This window comes from Coregonus lavaretus (assembly GCF_964263955.1).
Source record: "Coregonus lavaretus genome assembly, contig: HAP1_SCAFFOLD_559, whole genome shotgun sequence".
Taxonomy (NCBI): Eukaryota; Metazoa; Chordata; class Actinopteri; order Salmoniformes; family Salmonidae; genus Coregonus; species Coregonus lavaretus.
Window position 1 is genome coordinate 302,009 of NW_028163104.1, and position 15,103 is coordinate 317,111.

Below are 15,103 nucleotides of genomic sequence, written 5' to 3' on the forward strand. Positions count from 1 at the left end.
TCTGGTCCTTAACCTGCTAGCTCCTACAGCATATAATCTGGTCCTTAACCTGCTAACTCCTACAGCATATAATCTGGTCCTTAACCTGCTAACTCCTACAGCATATAATCTGGTCCTTAACCTGCTAACTCCTACAGCATATAATCTGGTCCTTAACCTGCTAACTCCTGCAGCATATAATCTGGTCCTTAACCTGCTAGCTCCTACAGCATATAATCTGGTCCTTAACCTGCTAGCTCCTACAGCATATAATCTGGTCCTTAACCTGCTAACTTCTACAGCATATAATCTGGTTCTTAACCTGCTAACTCCTACAGCATATAATCTGGTCTTTAACCTGCTAACTTCTACAGCATATAATCTGGTCCTTAACCTGCTAACTCCTACAGCATATAATCTGGTCCTTAACCTGCTAACTCCTACAGAATATAATCTGGTCCTTAACCTGCTAGCTCCTACAGCATATAATCTGGTCCTTAACCTGCTATCTCCTACAGCATATAATCTGGTCCTTAACCTGCTAACTCCTACAGCATATAATCTGGTCCTTAACCTGCTATCTTCTACAGCATATAATCTGGTCCTTAACCTGCTAACTCCTACAGCATATAATATGGTCCTTAGGAAAATGTTAAATATGCCAACCATATACACACACACACACGCACACACACACACACACACAGAGCCAGTTTTCCCTCATACACCAGATAGGAGATGAATAAGTCAGTCCCTGAACAGATGGCTTCTCTCTCAGTCTCAGATAAGACGTCCAGAGTCCTAGAAACACTCCACGTAGGCCCTACATGGCACCCTATTCCCTACATAGCGCTCTGGTCAAGAGTAGTGCACTATAAAGGGAAAAGGGTGCCATTTGGGACACCAGCACTATCTATCAAGCCTTTGAAGTGCAGAGCAGCGTACAGTATGTAGAAGCTGAACCGGAGACAGAGAGAGAGAGAGAGCAGAATATGTTTGCTACTCTGTCAGGTCACGATCCAGCCTGAAATACAATGCTTAAAAGTCACCAAGGCTAATGAGTAGCAGCAGTATATATACCCTATCTGTCCAAGACGTCATCATAACTAATAAATACCCTACCTGTCCTAGACGTCATCATAACTAATAAATACCCTACCTGTCCTAGACCTCATCATAACTAATAAATACCCTATCATAACTAATATACAGTTGAAGTCGGAAGTGTACATACACCTTAGCCAAATACATTTAAACTCAGTTTTTCACAATTCCTGACATTTAATCCTAGTAAAAGATCCCTGTCTTAGGTCAGTTAGGATCACCACTTTATTTTAAGAATGTGAAATGTCAGAATAATAGTAGAGAATTATTTATTTAAGCTTTTATTTATTTCATCACATTCCCAGTGGGTCAGAAGTTTACATACACTCAATTAGTATTTGGTAGCATTGCCTTTAAATTGTTTAACTTGGGTCAAACGTTTCGGTTAGCCTTCCACAAGCTTCCCACAATAAGTTGGGTGAATTTTGGCCCATTCCTCCTGACAGAGCTGGTGTAACTGAGTCAGGTTTGTAGGCCTCCTTGCTCGCACACGCTTTTTCAGTTCTGCCCACACATTTTCTATAGGATTGAGGTCAGGGCTTTGTGATGGCCACTCCAATACCTTGACTTTGTTGTCCTTAAGCCATTTTGCCACAACTTTGGAAGTATGCTTGGGGTCATTGTCCATTTGGAAGACCCATTTGCGACCACACTTTAACTTCCTGACTGATGTCTTGAGATGTTGCTTCAATATATCCACATAATTTTCCTTCCTCATGATGCCATCTATTCTGTGAAGTGCACCAGTCCCTCCTGCAGCAAAGCACCACCACAGCATGATGATGCCACCCCTGTGCTTCACGGTTGGGATGGTGTTCTCCGGCTTGCAAGCCCCCTCTTTTTCCTCCAAACATAACGATGGTCATTATGGCCAAACAGTTCTATTTTTGTTTCATCAGACCAAAAAAAACGTAGTCTGGCTTTTATATGGCGGTTTTGGAGCAGTGGCTTCTTCCTTGCTGAGCGGCCTTTCAGGTTATGTCGATATAGGACTCGTTTTACTGTAGATACTTTTGTATCCGTTTCCTCCAGCATCTTCACAAGAACACAAGATGTTCTGGGATTGATTTGCACTTTTCGCACCAAAGTACGTTCTTCTCTAGGAGACAGAACGCGTCTCCTTCCTGAGCGGTATGACGGCTGCATGGTCCCATGGTGTTTATACTTGCGTACTATTGTTTGTACAGATGAATGTGGTACCTTCAGGCGTTTGGAAATTGCTCCCAAGGATGAACCAGACTTGTGGAGGTCTACAATTTTTTTTCTGAGGTCTTGGCTGATTTCATTTGATTATCCCATGATGTCAAGCAAAGAGAAACTGAGTTTGTAGGTAGGCCTTGAAATAAATCCACAGGTACACCTCCAATTGACTCAAATGATGTCAATTAGCCTATCAGAACCTTCTAAAGCCATGACATCATTTTCTGGAGTTTTCCAAGCTGTTTAAAGGCACAGTCAACTTAGTGTATGTAAACTTCTGACCCACTGGAATTGTGATACAGTGAATTATAAGTGAAATAATCTGTCGGTAAACAACTGTTGAAAAAATTACTTGTGTCATGCACAAAGTAGATGTCCTAACCAACTTGCCAAAACTATAGTTAACAATGACTTCAACTGTACAGTGGGGAGAACAAGTATTTGATACACTGCCGATTTTGCAGGTTTTCCTACTTACAAAGCATGTAGAGGTCTGTAATTCTTATCATAGGTACACTTGAACTGTGAGAGACGGAATCTAAAACAAAAATCCAGAAAATCACATTGTATGATTTTTAAGTAATTAATTTGCATTTTATTGCATAACATAAGTATTTGATACATCAGAAAAGCAGAACTTAATATTTGGTACAGAAACCTTTGTTTGCAATTAAAGAGATCATACGTTTCCTGTAGGTCTTGACCAGGTTTGCACACACTGCAGCAGGGATTTTGGCCCACTCCTCCATACAGACCTTCTCCAGATCCTTCAGGTTTCGGGGCTGTCGCTGGGCAATATGGACTTTCAGCTCCCTCCAAAGATTTTCTATTGGGTTCAGGTCTGGACACTGGCTAGGCCACTCCAGGACCTTGAGATGCTTCTTACGGAGCCACTCCTTAGTTGCCCTGGCTGTGTGTTTTGGGTCGTTGTCATGCTGGAAGACCCAGCCACGACCCATCTTCAATGCTCTTACTGAGGGAAGGAGGTTGTTGGCCAAGATCTCGCGATGGCCCCATCCATCCTCCCCTCAATACGGTGCAGTCGTCCTGTCCCCTTTGCAGAAAAGCATCCCCAAAGAATGATGTTTCCACCTCCATGCTTCACGGTTGGGATGGTGTTCTTGGGGTTGTACTCATCCTTTTTTTCCTCCAAACACGGCGAGTGGAGTTTAGACCAAAAAGCTAAATTTTTGTCTCATCAGACCACATGACCTTCTCCCATTCCTGCTCTGGATCATCCAGATGGTCATTGGCAAACGTCAGACAGGCCTGGACATGCGCTGGATTGAGCAGGGGGACCTTACGTGCGCTGCAGGATTTAAATCTATGACGGCGTAGTGTGTTACTAATGGTTTTCTTTGAGACTGTGGTCCCAGCTCTCTTCAGATCATTGACCAGGTCCTGCCATGTAGTTCTGGGCTGATCCCTCACCTTCCTCATGATCATTGCTGCCCCACGAGGTGAGATCTTGCATGGAGCCCCAGACTGAGGGTGATTGACCGTCATCTTGAACTTCTTCCATTTTCTAATAATTGCGCCAACAGTTGTTGCCTTCTCACCAAGCTGCTTGCCTATTGTCCTGTAGCCCATCCCAGCCTTGTGCAGGTCTACAATTTTATCCCTGATGTCCTTACACAGCTCTCTGGTCTTGGACATTGTGGAGAGGTTGGAGTCTGTTTGATTGAGTGTGTGGACAGGTTTCTTTTATACAGGTAACGAGTTCAAACAGGTGCAATTAATACAGGTAATGAGTGGAGAACAGGAGGGCTTCTTAAAGAAAAACTAACAGGTCTGTGAGAGCCGGAATTCTTACTGGTTGGTAGGTGATCAAATACTTATGACATGCAATAAAATGCAAATTAATTACTTAAAAATCATACAATGTGATTTTCTGGATTTTTGTTTTAGATTCCGTCTCTCACATTTGAAGTGTACCTATGATAAAAATTACAGACCTCTACATGCTTTGTAAGTAGGAAAACCTGCAAAATCGGTAGTGTATCAAATAATTGTTCTCCCCACTGTATATATACAGTGCCTTGTCATTTTTCCTATTTTGTTGCATTACAACCTGTAATTTAAATTGATTTTTATTTGGATTTCATGTAATGGACATACACAAAATAGTCCAAATTGGTGAAGTGAAATTAAAAAAATAACTTGTTTCAAACAATTATAAAAAATTAATAACAGAAAAGTGGTGCGTGTATATGTATTCAGCCCCTTTGCTATGAAGCCCCTAAATAAGATCTGGTGCAACCAAGTACCTTCAGAAGTCACATACTTAGTTAAATAAAGTCCACCTGTGTGCAATCTAAGTGTCACATGATCTGTCACATGATCTCAGTATATATACACCAGTGCTGAAAGGCCCCAGAGTCTGCAACACCACTAGGCAAGGGGCATCACCACGCAAGCGGCACCATGAAGACCAAGGAGCTCTCCAAACTGGTCAGGGACAAAGTTGTGGAGAAGTACAGATCAGGGTTGGGTTATAAAGAAATATCAGAAACTTTGAACATCCCACAGAGCACCATTAAATCCATTATTAACAAATGGAAAGAATATGGCACCACAACAAACTTGCCAAGAGAGGGCCGCCCACCAAAACTCACTGACCAGGCAAGGAGGACATTAATCAGAGAGACAACAAAGAGACCAAAGATAACCCTGAAGGAGCAGCAAAGCTCCACAGCGGAGATTGGAGTATCTGTCCATAGGACCACTTTAAGCCGTACACTCCACAGAACTGGGCTTTACGAAAGAGTGACCAGAAAAAAGCCATTGCTTAAGAAAAAAATAAGCAAACATGTCTGGCGCAAACCCAACACCTCTCATCACCCCGAGAACACCATCCCCACAGTGAAGCATGGTGGTGGCAGCATCATGCTGTGGGGATGTTTTTCATCGGCAGGGACTGGGAAACTGGTCAGAATTGAAGGAATGATGGATGGCGCTAAATACAGGGAAATTCTTGAGGGAAACCTGTTTCAGTCTTCCAGAGATTTGAGACTGGGACGGAGGTTCACCTTCCAGCAGGACAATGACCCTAAGCATATTGCTAAAGCAACACTCCAGTGGTTTAAGGGGAAACATTTAAATGTCTTGGAATGGCCTAGTCAAAGCCCAGACCTCAATCCAATTGAGAATCTGTGGTATGACTTATTGATTGCTGTACACCAGCGGAACCCATCCAACTTGAAGGAGCTGGAGCAGTTTTGCCTTGAAGAATGGGCAAAAATCCCAGTGGCTAGATGTGCCAAGTTTATAGAGACATACCCCAAGAGACTTGCAGCTGTAATTGCTGCAAAAGGTGGCTCTACAAAGTATTGACTTTGGGTGGGTGAATAGTTATGCACGCTCAAGTTTTCAGTTTTTCAGTTTTATTTCTTGTTTGTTTCACCCCCAAATATTTTGCATTTTCAAAGTGGTAGGCATGTTGTGTAAATCAAATGATACAAACCCCCAAAAATCTATTTTAATTCCAGGTTGTAAAGCAACAAAATAGGAAAAATGCAAAGGGGGGTGAATACTTTCGCAAGCCAGTACCAGTCAGAAGTTTAGACACACCAGGGTTTTTCTTTATTTTTTACTATTTTCTACATTGTAGAATAATAGTGAAGACATCAAAACTATGAAATTACACATATGGAATCATGTAGTAACCAAAAAAGTGTTAAACAATTCAAAATATATTTTATATTCTTCAAATTGCCACCCTTTGCCTTGATGACAGCTTTGCACACTCTTTTTGGGGGGTAGATCAGCTTAATATTGCAGATAGATTGTATCTTCTATCAATGGAATTGTCTGCATCACTTCCAATCCCCCATGTTTTTTATATACTCCCCTTTATTACTTTTCAACCCTGCCATCCTTTCCCTACTTGGAGTAAATTAGTGAACAACAATGCCCAGGCCTCTACTTCCGGTCTATACTTACTATCTACACCTTATGGACAGAGTTAATTTTACAATAATTCTATTTTTTTTTTTTTTTTTTTTTTTTTGCTCCCGAACTTCTTCTACTCTCAACCTCTCCAATCATTTTCATGATGTCCATCCGGTTTGCTTCTATATGCCATATCTTTCTAACTGTGCTCTTTCCCAAAAGCTCCCAACATACAACCTATATACTTAATATGGACACAGTATGCTTACATTATTAGTTATCTTGTTATTATTTGTTGTTATTTGTTATTAGTCCCATCCTTCAACTCCATTCAATAACTCCCATCTACAGTGGGGAAAAAAAGTATTTAGTCAGCCACCAATTGTGCAAGTTCTCCCTAATTTTCATCATAGGTACACGTCAACTATGACAGACAAAATTAGAATTTTTTTTCTCCAGAAAATCACATTGTAGGATTTTAATTATTATTATTTTTTTTTTCACCTTTATTTAACCAGGTAAGCCAGTTGAGAACAGGTTCTCATTTACAACTGCGACCTGGCCAAGATAAAGCAAAGCAGTGCAATAAAAACAACACAGAGTTACATATGGGATAAAAAACATAAAGTCAAAAATACAACAGAAAATATATATACAGTGTGTGCAAATGTAGCAAGTTATGGAGGTGAGGCAATAAATAGGCTATAGTGCAGAATAATTACAATAGTATTAACACTGGAATGCTAGATGTGCAAGAGATTATGTGCAAATAGAGATACTGGGGTGCAAAAGAGCAAAATAAATAACAATATAGGGATGAGGTAGTTGGGTAATGAATTTATTTGCAAATTATGGTGGAAAATAAGTATTTGGTCAATAACAAAAGTTTCTCAATACTTTGTTATATACCCTTTGTTGGCAATGACACAGGTCAAACGTTTTCTGTAAGTCTTCACAAGGTTTTCACACACTGTTGCTGGTATTTTGGCCCATTCATCCATGCAGATCTCCTCTAGAGCAGTGACGTTTTGGGGCTGTCGCTGGGCAACACAGACTTTCAACTCCCTCCAAAGATTTTCTATGTGGTTGAGATCTGTTTGACTGGCTAGGCCACTCCAGGACCTTGAAATGCTTCTTATGAAGCCACTCCTTCGTTGCCGGGCGGTGTGTTTGGGATCATTGTCATGCTGAAAGACCCAGCCACGTTTCATCTTCAATGCCCTTGCTGATGGAAGGAGGTTTTCACTCAAAATCTCACGATACATGGCCCCATTCATTCTTTCCTTTACACGGATCAGTCGTCCTGGTCCCTTTGCAGAAAAACAGCCCCAAAGCATGATGTTTCTACCCCCATGCTTCACCGTAGGTATGGTTTTCTTTGGATGCAACTCAGCATTCTTTGTCCTCCAAACACGACGAGTTGAGTTTTTACCAAAAAGTTATATTTTGGTTTCATCTGACCATATGACATTCTCCCAATCCTCTTCTGGATCATCCAAATGCACTCTAGCAAACTTCAGACGGGCCTGGACATGTACTGGCTTAAGCAGGGGGACACGTCTGGCACTGCAGGATTTGAGTCCCTGGCGGCGTAGTGTGTTACTGATGGTAGGCTTTGTTACTTTAGTCCCAGCTCTCTGCAGGTCATTCACTAGGTCCCCCCGTGTGGTTCTGGGATTTTTGCTCACCGTTCTTGTGATCATTTTGACCGCACGGGGTGAGATCTTGCGTGGAGCCCCAGATCGAGGGAGATTATCAGTGGTCTTGTATGTCTTCCATTTCCTAATAATTGCTCCCACAGTTGATTTCTTCAAACCAAGCTAATTACATATTGCAGATTCAGTCTTCCCAGCCTGGTGCAGGTCTACAATTTTGTTTCTGGTGTCCTTTGACAGCTCTTTGGTCTTGGCCATAGTGGAGTTTAGAGTGTGACTGTTTGAGGTTGTGGACAGGTGTCTTTTATACTGATAACAAGTTCAAACAGGTGCCATTAATACAGGTAACGAGTGGAGGACAGAGGAGCCTCTTAAAGAAGAAGTTACAGGTCTGTGAGAGCCAGAAATCTTGCTTGTTTGTAGGTGACCAAATACTTATTTTCCACCATAATTTGCAAATAAATTCATTAAAAATCCTACAATGTGATTTTCTGGATTTTTTTTCCTCAATTTGTCTGTCATAGTTGGCGTGTACCTATGATGAAAATTACAGGTCTCTCTCATCTTTTTAAGTGGGAGAACTTGCACAATTGGTGGCTGACTAAATACTTTTTTTCCCCACTGTATCTCTTAACACCATCCATATAGGATTTCTATTTGCCATATATATTTCAACTGTACTGTGATATTTTACAAAAGTTCTGAACCTTTCTATTCACATTGCTTCTACAGATTGTGAATTAAAAATAAACATTTTTGCTAAAAGTATTATTATATTATTGATCGATTGACTATGACTTTTCAGATCACCCAGTAATGCTATCTGCAAGGTTAGCTCCAGGTAAATATTGCAATCCTTTAGACATTCCTGGACCTGTGTCCAAAAACAAGCTAAAAATGGACAGAACCAAAACAAATGATCTAATGATTCTTTCTCTTCACAGCAAAATCTGCAGAGCTGGGAAGATTGTTATATGGGGGAGACATTCTATTGGTAGCAAGAATTTTATATAATAATTTAAATTGAAAGACTCAAATTTTTGAATCCGGTGTCGTTTTGCATGTCAGTTCATAAACACTATGCCATAGGATCGGTACGTCAAAAATCTCTTCCCAACTATTTTGCAATCTATATGGGACGGCTGTCAATCCTTTGGTCCTTAAGTGAAACTGATATACTATATACTATATACTTTCTATTTATCACAGTTTTCCTTAACCAATTATGTTCTTTAATGCAAGGCTGACAGACAAGTTCCTTACTTTCTCCCCCTTCCACTTTCCTCTTCCACTTTTGCGGTAAGGCTGCAATTATTTGGTTGTAATTTTGGGTAGAGCAGACATTTCCATATGTTTTTGTTAGCTGCATGTGCGACATAACTCCACCAGTCATACCGATGATATCATTTACGAAGATTATACCTTTTTTAAACATTCTGTCAAAAAATAAAGGTTTTTTGTCAATTAGTATATTTGAATTTAACCACAATATTTGTTGCATTATTTGTTCTGTCGTTTCTGGAGGATTAAATTGAAATTGCAACCAACTTTCTATGGCTTGTTTTAGAAATAGTGATATTTGGGAGATTATTTCATTTTCAAATAACTGAAAATGAGTTGTAGTAATCTGAATAAAGGGAAAAAGGCCTTTCTTGAACATTGGGTGAGACAATCTTATTAATTTGCTTGAGAACCAGTTCGGATTTAAGTATAACTTTTGTATGACTGAAGCTTTTAGTGATAGGTCTAATGCTTTAATATTTAATAATTTCTGTCCTCCGAATTCATATTCATTATATAAATAGGCCCTTTTAATTTTGTCTGGCTTGCCGTTCCAAATAAAATTGAATATTTTTTTCTCATATAATTTAAAAAACTGTTCGCTAGGCGTAGGCAAGACCATAAGCAAATAGGTAAACTGGGATAATACTAAAGAGTTAATGTCACGGATTCAGCCGAGGCTGCTCCTCCTCCTTGCTCGGGCAGGCTTCGGCATTCGATGTTTCGGTGTTTGTCTTGTTTGGTCTTTATTGTTTACACCTGTTTCCCATTATGTTGGATTGTATTCCCTATATTAACCCCTGTCTCTCATTGGTATTTTGTGTGTTATTGTTTGTTGTCATTCTGGCAGTTCTTGTATGTACGGGTCTTTGTGCTTTCCTCCCTGTTTGGAGGTTTGTTGTTTTGTACGTTGATTTTACTGTGTTCAGTAAAAAACGTTGCCAGCCGCTCTGTGTCCTGCTTTTGACTTCGCTACCGCATACACGTCGCGTGACAGTTAATCAGGGTGATTTTTCCACAAATTGACAGGTATTTTCCTTTCCATGGTAGTAAGATCTTATCTATTTTTGCTAACTTTCTATTAAAATGTATTGAAGTGAGATCATTTATTTCCTTTGGGATATGTATTTCGAGTATATCCACATCACCATCAGACCATTTTATTGGTAAACTACATGGTTATGTAAAAATTGTATTTTTTGGTGATCCAATACATAATATAGTACATTTGTCATAATTTGGTTGTAATCCAGAGAGGTTAGAAAATTTATCTAGATCCTCTATGAGGCTGTGGAGGGATTCTAGTTGTGGATTTAAAAGAAAACATGAATCATCAGCGTACAATGACACCTTTGTTTTTAAGACCTGGATTTCTAATCCTCTGATATTATTATTGGATCTGATTTTAATAGCTAACATCTCGATGGCCACAATAAATAGATATGCCGATAGTGGACAACCTTGTTTCACTCCTCTTGACAGTTTAAAACTTTCTGAGAAATAGCCATTATTTACTATTGTACACCTTGGGTTACTATACATGATTTTGACCCATTTTATAAGAGATTCTCCAAAATTGAAATGCTCCAGGCATTTATATATAAACCCCAGTCATACTTTATCAAATGCCTTTTCAAAGTCTGCTATGAATAGCAGGCCTGGTTTCCCATATTTTCCATAGTGTTCTATTGTTTCCAATACTTGCCTTATATTATCTCCAATGTATCTTCCATGTAAAAAACCTCTCTGATTAGAATTAATAATATCCGACAATACCTTTTTAATTCTATGCGCTATACATTTTGCTAGAATTTTTGCATCACAACACTGAAGTGTAAGGAGCCTCCAATTTTTTAAATGGACTGGATCTTTATTTTTTCCACTTGTATCCTGTTTCAGTAATAATGAGATCAGAACTTCTTCTTGAGTGTCAGATAATCTATCATTTACATAGGAGTGGTTAAAACATGCTAATAACGGTCCTCTTAGTATATCAAAAAAGGTTTGGTATACCTCGACTGGTATGCCATCCAACCCTGGAGTTTTCCCAGACTTAAAGTCTTTAATTGCATCCAGAAATTCCTCCTCTGTAATTTCACCTTCACATGAGTCTTTCTGTATGGCTGTTAATTTGACATTATCAATAGAAAAAAAATCACTACAATTAGCTTCAGTTAGAGGAGATGGAGGCGACTGAAAAGAAAGCATATGCTTAAAGTACTTTGTTTCCTCCTTCAAAATATCATTTGGTGAATCATGGGTGACTCCGTCAATTGTAACCAGTTTCATTAATGTATTTTTGGTAGCATTCCTATGTCGAAGATAAAAAAATAATTTTGTGCATTTTCCCCCATATTCCATCCAGTTTGCTTTATTTTTATAATATATTACACTTGATCTTTCTTGAATAAGTTTCTCCATTTCTTTTTGTTTTTCCTCTAATTTATTCTGTGCCTCTGTTACAGTTTTTATTGCCATCTATCTGTTCTGTTAGACTTTCTATTTCCTTTGTTAGTATAAACTCTTTTGACCTAAATTGCTTTTGTTTTCGAGATGAGTACTGAATTGCATGGCCTCTAAAGGCACATTTAAAGGTGTCCCATACAATAAGGGGATTTGCTGTACCTATGTTATGTCGGAAAAAGTCAGTTATAAATTCCTTTGTTCTAATTATAAATAAATTATCATCCAATAGGCTTTGATTACATTTCCAATATCCTCGCCCACGTGGAAATTCAGTAAGAGTAATGTATATGCCAATTATATGATGGTCCGACCGCATTCTGTCCCCTATCAACACTTTTTTAAACTTTTGGTGCCAACGAGAATGAGATAAGAAAGAAGTCAAGACGACTAGCTTGATTCAGTCTCCGCCATGTATATCTCACTAGATCAGGATATTTAAGCCTCCATATATCTACTAGTTCTAATGTATCCATGACATTCACAATTTCCTTAAGAGCATGTGGGTGATTGTTTGTGGTGTGATTTCCTTTACGGTCCATTGAGCTATTTAAAACAGTATTATAATCCCCCACCATAATAATATTGTCTTGAATTGCTTGCAGGGTTGATAATTTATTATTTGCACACTCTTGGCATTCTCTCAACCAGCTTCATGAGGTAGTCACCTGGAATGCATTTCAATTAACAGTTGTGCCTTCTTAAAAATTAATTTGTGAAATTCCTTTCCTTCTTAATGCGTTTGAGCCAATCAGTTGTGTTGTGACAAGGTAGGGGTGGTATACAGAAGATAGCCCTATTTGGTAAAAGACCAAGTCCATATTATGGCAAGAACAGCTCAAATAAGCAAAGAGAAACGACAGTCCATCAATACTTTAAGACATGAAGGTCAGTCAATACGGAACATTTCAAGAACTTTGAAAGTTTCTTCAAGAGCAGTCGCAAAAACCATCAAGCGCTATGATGAAACTGGCTCTCATGAGGACCGCCACAGGAATAGAAGCACAAATAAAACATCCCAAATCACCCAGAAAAACAGTTACATTCCTCCACAAATAGTCCCCAATCGATACTTTAAAAGCTACATACCTGAGAGGAACTTGTTGTGTAAGGACAAGGTAATCATTAACTGCTCTATGTGGCCTAACCCCAAACCACTGTAATGTAATCTCTCACCTCCAGCTGCTCTCTGTGTCACGCTAAAAAAGGGCCTCTCAGGTATGTAGCTGATATTATAGCGTGATATAATATAATAACATCATAATATAACATAATAATATCATATAATAATATAATAATAATATCAGATAATAATATAATTATAATATCATAATATCATAATATCATATAATAATAATATCATAATATCATAATAATATCATAATATTATATAATATAACAATAATATCATAATATAAAGCAGACTCTTTCAACCAAAGAGACTTGCAGTCATGCTTGCCGACATTTTACGCATGAGTATTCCCGGGAATCAAACTCACTATCCCGGCGTTGCAGGCACCATGCTCTACCAACTGAGCTACAGAGAACCGCTAACCTTGCAAGTTTTTAGGGTTGCAAGTTCAATACCTGCCAGGAAGAAGTGCTGTGGTGTCAAAACTACAGATAAGTTGCTTACATCCAGCATGCTACTCTGTCAAACTATAGAACACATGACTAGCTAGATCTTCTAGACACCAACCGATAAGGGTGGAGTAGGCCTGTGTATTAACCAATAGTAATAGAGGAGATCTGTGTACTAACCAATAGGAAAAGAGGAGATCTGCATACTATCTAATAGGAATAGAGGAGATCTGTGTATTAACCAATATGAATTGAGGAGATGTGCGTACTAACCAATAGGAATAGAGGAGATCTGCATACTAACCAATAGGAATAGATGAATCTGTGTACTAACCAACAGGAATAGAGGAGATATGTGTACTAACCAATAGGAATAGAGGAGATCTGTGTACTAACCAATAAGGATGGAGGAGATATGTGTACTGACCAATAAGGATGGAGGAGATCTGTGTACTAACCAATAAGGAATAAGGAGATCTGTGTACTAACCAATAAGGATGGAGGAGATATGTGTACTAACCAATAAGGAATAAGGAGATCTGTGTACTAACCAATAGGGATGGAGGAGATCTGTGTGTAGACGTCCAGCATGCGGTTTCCGTCCACATCCACCAGGTAGTTTCCTCTGCTCTCCTCATAGTTACAGAAGAAATTGATTGCTCCCACGTTCTGGAGAGAGAGAGAGGGACAGAGGGAGAGAGAGAGAGAGAGAGAGAGATAAGGTAGTCATTACGTTAACTCAGCGATAAGGTAGTCATTACGTTAACTCAGCGATAAGGTAGTCATTATGTTAACGCAGAGATAAGGTAGTCATTATATTAACTCAGTCTAGACAGAGAGAGATAAGGTAGTCATTATGTTAACGCAGAGATAAGGTAGTCATTATGTTAACTCAGTCTAGACAGAGAGAGATAAGGTAGTCATCATGTTAACTCAGTCTAGACAGAGAGAGATAAGGTAGTCATTATGTTAACTCAGTCTAGACAGAGAGAGATAAGGTAGTCATTATGTTAACTCAGTCTAGACAGAGAGAGATAAGGTAGTCATTATGTTAACTCAGTCTAGACAGAGAGAGATAAGGTAGTCATCATGTTAACTCAGTCTATTTAATAATATACACTATTAAATACCCAATCACTATTAAACACCAAAACAGACTGCGTGTCTGCGCTGTGTGTGCACGCATGCAAGTGTCCCCCCGAAGAATGCATATTTTTATTCCATCATGAAAACAGCCACACACACTCAACACTCACACACCCTCTCTTGCCGTACCTGCATCTCTCCCAACTGTTTGGTCAGCTCCTGGTGGGGGAGGAGAGAGATGTTATGTCAGGGTGGTTCCTCGACAGTCTGTAAATGTCTCCCAAATGGCACCCTATTCCCTCCATAGTGCACTGCCCTATGGGCCCTGGTCAAACGCAGTATACAGGGAAACAGGATTCCATTTGGGACGAAGCCTGTGTGTAACAGAGTGTTCAGTATGGGTGTGTAAAGTCCACTGTGTTCCCATCGCAGGGTCACACAGAGGTCACCACGGAACAGGACAAACAGAACAAGCCTTTTAACAGATAACTCCTCTTCTTACTGGTTCATTCTGCATTTACTGACACACATGGAATCAGGCCCAGCATTAGCCCACTGCGTGGTGGGGTACCTTGGAGCGTGGTCCTGGGACCTCTGTCTTCATGGAAGGCCCATCGTATTCAAACTCCATCTGGGTCTTAGCAGCTGCTTTACTCACATACCTGCAGCCTGTCGACACACACACACACACACACACACACACACACACGCACACACACACACACACGCACACACACACACACACAGAGTTAAGGCAATGCCGTATTGCTGACTTGTCCTGCAGAAGGTCCTTCAACTTAACCTTAGACAAGGACAAACGCTCCATTCATTATATAATGCTGTGTTGGTCTTAGTTTCTGTCT

General features: G+C 39.6%; 1 protein-coding gene across 2 annotated transcripts in view; it reads right to left on the minus strand.

The window, feature by feature from the left end:
• LOC311118477 (4-aminobutyrate aminotransferase, mitochondrial-like) overlaps window positions 1-15,103 on the minus strand; it is a 53,554-nt gene that overhangs the window by 25,198 nt on the left and 13,253 nt on the right. The window contains exons 2-4 of one of the 2 annotated variants that reach the window (XM_084193270.1): window positions 14,812-14,909; window positions 14,430-14,459; window positions 13,706-13,823 (exon numbers count right to left, since the gene is read on the minus strand). In XM_084193270.1, the coding sequence (XP_084049396.1) occupies window positions 13,706-13,823; window positions 14,430-14,459; window positions 14,812-14,909 (246 nt within the window). Of the gene's footprint in view, window positions 1-13,705; window positions 13,824-14,429; window positions 14,460-14,811; window positions 15,082-15,103 lie in introns of those variants that run through there. The other variant, XM_084193269.1, reaches the window with a different exon arrangement.